General features: G+C 39.7%; 1 protein-coding gene across 1 annotated transcript; it reads left to right on the top strand.

Moving 5' to 3' along the window:
* Positions 1 to 495: 495 nt before the first annotated feature.
* On the top strand, positions 496 to 4,645 carry LOC146578701 (uncharacterized). The gene is made up of 3 exons (XM_085267834.1): positions 496 to 862; positions 943 to 1,254; positions 4,120 to 4,645. Exons 1-2 carry the CDS (start codon positions 548 to 550, stop codon positions 1,252 to 1,254), a joined length of 627 nt encoding a protein of 208 aa, XP_085123960.1. The 5' UTR covers positions 496 to 547; the 3' UTR covers positions 4,120 to 4,645.
* The last annotated feature ends 2,013 nt before the right edge of the window (positions 4,646 to 6,658 follow it).

Below are 6,658 nucleotides of genomic sequence, written 5' to 3'. Positions count from 1 at the left end.
AAGCGCACCTGTCCACAGGAAAGCGAACAGACCAACAAAACAACAAATAGAGCTCCAGTCTGCTCAGACAACAAGACCATAAATTATATGAAGCTGAATGCTGCTTCACAGCTAGCACTCTCTAATTTTTCTCAATAAATGTTGCATTTGTAGAGGTGGCTTCCAAATTGTCACTTACATAATATAAAATAGCATCAATGTGCGTCCAGCCTGAGGCAAATATAATTTTGAATAACTCAAAAACTGCTTTTGACTCTTTTAAAAATGAAAAAAAAAAAAAACCTAAAATGAGGATGCTTGCAGTTTTATATTTGCACAGACACTCAAGACAGGAAGTATGTGGTTTCCGGTTGGTCCTGTATATTTTCTGAGGGCACAAGCAGGATCTCAGCAGATGAGATTAGAGATGGAGAGTTTAATCGCAAGTGTTGCTTCTAGCAAACAGCGTGTCTACGTTGCCATCATTGTGACTTTTGCCATCACCAATTTGTTGAACAGGAGATTTGAATGCACTTGCAAGTCACAAACGTTTGACTGCAAAATTTACATGGGTCTGCCTGCTCTAATGATATTTCTCTTGATGCTGTGGACAAACAGTTCCTTTCAGAGAGTTTTTAAATACACATGTGATGGTACATGTCGCTCTAAATGCCACAGATTTTACAGTTCTTTTCTCCGTCACTTTTTAAAGGCAATTTTGGTTAGCGTGCTTTGGGTTGTGTACGTATTTTTCATTGGAGACTGGTATGTCTGCTGTGCGAACCATCTCTCTGAAGGACAGGCACAGTTGCCCTGCAAGAGTACCGGTAAGCTCACTGCTGAGGAGAAACTACTCATCACTGAACTGAACAATGAGTCCAAGGCAAGTGTCTTTTTTTGCTTTGTGTACATCATGTGTTTTAACCTGTGACACAGTAATAACATGTTGTTGTTTTTTTCCAGAGATATGGATACTTTTCTCTCCTGCTTGTCATTTTTGCAGCATCCCTGATGACATTAATTAATTGGAGGAAATGCTGTAAAATATCAAATCGTTTTGACAGAAGAAAATGCTATTACAAACTGATTTTAGAGGAAGAGGGGATGGTGCGGAAAGAGTTTTTAAGGAAAAAGGCAAAAGAAAAGCTGACTAATGAAGTGAAGAAAATGATAGAGAAGAAGCAATGGGAAGAAATTTTCAAAGCTGCTGAAAATCTGATTGAAGAGGAAGCCACTCCGTCTAAACTGTCAAGGTCTCGTAGTGCACCGTTTTAGGTAAACACACATTAATTTTAAGTCTGCCTTGTAAAGTATTTGGTATTTTATTGCATCACTGTGGGTTAGTAAGTAGGGGAGACCGGGGATAGTTGTAACATTTTTCACATTTCTGTCTGTAAATTGAAGCTCTTTTAAGGTAGTGGATTCAAAATGTAATGCAAAGTATTTACATGTCTCGGCTATTAAATAGTGCAGCTATTTTCTCTGCAGCACAATTACCCATTGCATGGTATGCTCTCAAACACAAAGAGTGAAATGTTACAATTAACCCCATAGTCTGGGTTAGTTGTAACATATCCTGGGGTGAAATGTAACACAATGAAATAAGGGTACTAACAAAACATTAACATGTGATCTTTGTTTATTCAACACATGAATGCACTTAGAGCCATTTATGTAGCTATGTGTGTGTGTGACAGAATGCAGAAATCTAACTTTTGAACCCCCCCCCCCCCCCCCCCCCCCCAAAAAAAAGACAAATTATGGAATTTTCTGCAACTGAATATTTCATTAATTTTGGTTGGTCTTCCTTGAGTTTGGCCTCATTGGCTCAGTGGGCATTATAACCTACAACTCTTGCACCAACTTTGAACATAACAATGAAGCTGAAAAAATGTAGTTGTGCACCAGCATCGCAATTCCATTACTTTTTATCATGGCTTACCTTGGTGTGGTTTGCAAAGTGCTTCAGAAAGATGAGGAAATCTGTTTCTTGCACCCATCCTGATTTATTTCCACTACCAGTACTTCCTACTGGTCCATCTCTGACACAGTGGTCTGCATAATGCATGTGTGGGAACACAAACAGTGGAGGAATTGTGTTGCCAATGGCATTAACCGCATATACAAAAGCAACCAGTGAACCTCTCTCTGCTGATGTCGTTGCCCCAACTTGTTTAATATAAGTTAAAGTAATAGTGTGGTAAGTTGTAACATCTGCATTATTGTTACAACTAACCCAGACTGTTGCTGTTACAACTGACCCAGACTCCTATAGCCATGAACTAGCTAACATTACAGCCAACGGCTAAAACATTAGCACTAAAGACCTACACAGAATATATCCCCATAGACATACAAATAACATAATTTAAGTTTGATGAGTTTAACTGCAAAGCAGATAATGCTATTAGAAATTTAAATATAGTAGAAAAACTTACTTTTTGTTATACAAATTACTTTTTTTCATGTTAAATTGTCTGCGTTTGACAAAATGTGCTGATTTTTCACATGTGATAGCAGAACTGAGTTGGGCATGCACAGGATGAGTCATATCATTTGAAACTTAGCCCTGATTGGAGAAATTAGAAGTGTTACAACTGACCCACGTTACAACTTTCCCCGGTCTCCCCTACTTACAGCGATTATCCAGCTAAATCTCAATACAGGATTCAATATATTTCATGACATTATTTACTAAGAACCTTCACAGACATTACTACATTTACTACAAAAGCTTTAAAAAGCACAATTAGAAATAAAGGAAATGGACTGCGATGGTTACAATTTTATTTGTCTGAGAGATTACAGTTTGCTATGTAAATGAGGAGTCTTCCTCACAAAGTTACTCATTAGGTTCCACTGTGTCTTAGTCAACTAATCATTGCCTTTGTTAATTTTTAATTAATTCCCAGTGCTGGTAAATTATTACATTCAAATGTTATGCAGCCATCCACCAAATGGAGCACCGTTGTTGCCATAAATATGTTAATCTAGGGCTGATCCTTTTGTTAACATTATTATTAAAGAAATCACGATACAAGCAGCAGAAATTAGCTTTCCCCGAAAGGTGGATGGGGTCTCCTTTTGCAGTATGATGAGTCCAGTCATTCAGGAGGGATTGAGAGTATAGCCGCTCCTCCACATCAAAAAGCTTCTCCCAGCATATTCTTCGGCTGGCCTACGAACAACTCGATGTTTTCCTTGGAAAAGGTGAAGGAAATGACAAGAGGGAGGTCTCCCTGGGCCTCCCTGCTTTGGCTGCTGCCCCACAATCCAATTTTAGATACATAAGCAGAACAATATGGCTAGATATTATTTTATATTTTTACATTAATTGAAGTAGCTGTCATGAATTTTTGAACAATGTAATGCACAGCACCATATTTATTTATTTTCTTAATGTTTTTTTTGTCATGTTTTAGTAATTTATTGTCATGGTGCGTGCTGTGTGGCAGGCTGGATTGGACCGAAATGCAGGACTCTCAGACGGCAGAAGTTAATTTCAGGGCAGCAGCAGCTTTATTTGCTGGCAAGCTTGAACATGAATGCAGGGAAACAAAACTATAAACTCTAAGCACTAACCAGAAAACTGGGAAACTAGAAAACTAAACTGCAAACAGAACTACAATGTGACAACAAGCAGGGGATAGCTGAGTACTAAAATACACAGGCAGAAGAACAAGAGGATGGCGAAAAGGAGGAAACACAGCTGGAACTAGTCAGACATAATAAGGAGAAACAACTAGACAGACTGTTGTAGGACAAAGACTATGAAATAAAACAGGAAGCATGAGACATAAGCAGACTTGACACAGGGAAGCAGCGGGATAGCTGAGTACTAAAATACACAGGCAGGAGAACAAGAGGATGGTGTTGGGTCTGTGCTTCCACAAGCCCCGCTAATTCTAGAGACGTATTCATCATGAAGCAAACAAGACAGTCGATCGATTGATCACTTGCGCAAGGGAGGCCTGTGTCCACCACGAAAATGACCTCGATGACGACCTCCTCCTGCTGCCTTTTTACTGAGAGACAGTTCACACAAAACACGTCATAGCAAAGCAACACCCCCTTGGTTCTAAGACAAGGCATTGTATGTATATGTGTGAACTTCTGTAAGAACGTGTGTGTGTGTTTCAGGTGTGTTGACCCAGGGTGAGATCTAGAACCTGCAGGGACACCGGCCCTCGTGGACTGGGATTGGGGACCCCTGCTCTACACAGAACTTAAATAGTGAATCTCTCTCAGTGTTGGAACTAAAGAGATGATCTGCTGTCCCCTGTTGGAAACTTCTTAAAACTGCTTCTTAACTAAAACCATGCAACCTTTCCTGACCCTTGTTTTCAGGGTGGCATGTTATTAATCATGTGCATTTCCCACATAAACAAGTTTTCACAAAGCAGCAGCATGTGTCATGTATAATATGGGAGATACTGTTAGTGTCTCCTATATTAAAATTACTGCTAATAATGTGCATTATTGTTTGAGCTGCTTGTTGCTCCACGTTTATGTCAACATCTCTCACAGTGAGTGGAACGTGAACTCCAAATTATTTAAAATATAGATGCTAAAGTAGATTCAAACTGGCTAAGAGTCAAGGCAATCGAGAAGGACTCAGGTGCAGACTAAGAGATACAATTAAACAGTCTTTTATTAACCCACAGTGAACCACAAAACCACAAAGACAAATCTGCTCATAGTGAGAAACATGCTTTACTAATAAAAACTGCAAAACATTAAGCTTGTGACATACAGTTTAGATGATGTCACTTCTCTCGGGGATTTTACAGGAATTCGAGCTGCTTCTGAGAAAATGTCAGAGCAATGTAACTGCACTGAGTGAAGATCAGGATGGTTGTGTTTGTTATTCATTGTGAAGTTTTCACAGTGAAATGTAATTGTTTCACAAAGCAGTGATTGTGTATTCAGGTTGATTCCACATGTAAGATTCACCAAAGAAGCAAAGATTTCACATCATCAGTCCCAGATGGATTTTTGGGGATCCATCTCCCAGCCACTTGGTTGTACGCTGTCCTAGCTTGCATCTCATGTGCTGGATAGTCTCTGTGACACCTTTACACAGCCTGCAGGGTCGTGTTGGCTTCTATAGATCTGGTGCTCAGGGCCTCTGTGCTGTCTTTTAGGAATGGCCTTTTTCTAGACACTAGTAAGATTTCTTCATGTTTCATCCTCTGTCTGTGTGTCAGTGATAGATTACATGATTTTGGATCCTCCTTCTGACACTGTCAGCTCATCTTGGAGTATCATCTTAATGATTTATTCATTGACGCTGTGCTGATGGCTCCTTGTCTTATTCCTAGTGTTGGGCTCGCTGTATTTACAAAAATAGCAAAAAAATGTGTGTGTGTGTTTTAGTCATCTGTAGCTTTATCTAAAAATGAGAAGGAATAGTGACAATCCTTTTGTAACTGATGGTGGCTTCTCTGTTTGTCTGTGGCATAACAGAGGGTTGTGTCCCTAACAGGCCTGAGGGAGGAAAGAGAGGACGGGTGTTCACACAGTTTCACTTCTCTGTTGTTAACGGTTGTGATGAGCTCATGTTGGTAAAATGAGTCATTCCTGTCACGCCAAAGAAATGTGGGTACTAACCATTAAGGACCCTTTGGAATCAGCTGGGTGCCCCACAACAGTGTCCAAGCTGGCACATTTATATTTGAGCTTCATTCATTGTTTGTTTGCTGACCTTTCAAAGTGAAAGTGAAACCAAGATGTGCCCACTGTGTTTTTCTCCTGTGTGTTTGCTGCTTCAGGGCCGAGTCTACATGTACCTCATGAAGACTCTCTGAAACTGTGAGTTGTCTTCACTGTGGTGAAAAATCGTTTTCATCACTTTCCTTTCCTCCTGTTCTTGCTTTGTTTTTGGCCCTTTCACCTTTACCCCTCCACGGTTCCACATCAGCATCAAGCACACCTGTGGTTCATTGCCCCGAAAAGAGTACCCCACTATTTTCCTCCTCACGCACATAAAGTGAAATCAGAACTGTTTGTTTATTCTACATCAATCCAACAGTGTCTATGGAAGTTTTTTTTTTTTTTTTTTACTGCCGAGAGACACAAACCAAGGCCAGTAACCTTCTCCTGTCAGTTACTTTCAGCTGCTCCCCTTCTACTTCTGCCCCAGTTTTTGAGGCTTTGTGATTGTATAGTTCCCAGACCAGCACCTAACTTAAACTGGACAACTGGAAGAAAATAATTATCTAATTTACTTCAAACTTTTCACATGTGCACTTGATCATGTGTGAATGTACTTTATTTCAGGATTCATAATTTATATTTAGAATTCTCTGTCTACTGAAATTTATTTTCATTTTTCATCCCACTAGCAGTTTAAAACTCAGATGTATCTGGATTACTTTTCAGCAACAAAAATAGACAAATCAGAGTTGGCACGGTAGAGGAGGATGCTAGAGACGGGGTGAGATGGAGGCAGATGATCTGCTGTGGCGTACTGTGTATTTTCTTTTTCTGTATTTTCATTGTAAAAATAATAATTTTTGTTACAAAGAAGCAGTAAACATGAGTTCATGTTAATGAACAACTGGGTCACTCTCCAGGGATAGACTGGAAACAGAAACATGTGGACATAGTCCATTTTTAGGAGTCGACTTGTTTCTGCAGCATTCATGAAAGATAACCACAGTCCTGTTCCACTTTTTGT

This window comes from Mchenga conophoros, linkage group LG3 (genome assembly GCF_057382185.1).
Source record: "Mchenga conophoros isolate Kocher_MC1m ecotype Shallow Benthic linkage group LG3, M_conophoros_male_GT1.1, whole genome shotgun sequence".
In the NCBI taxonomy this organism is placed as follows: domain Eukaryota; kingdom Metazoa; phylum Chordata; class Actinopteri; order Cichliformes; family Cichlidae; genus Mchenga; species Mchenga conophoros.
This window is presented reverse-complemented; position numbering and strand designations above follow the sequence as displayed.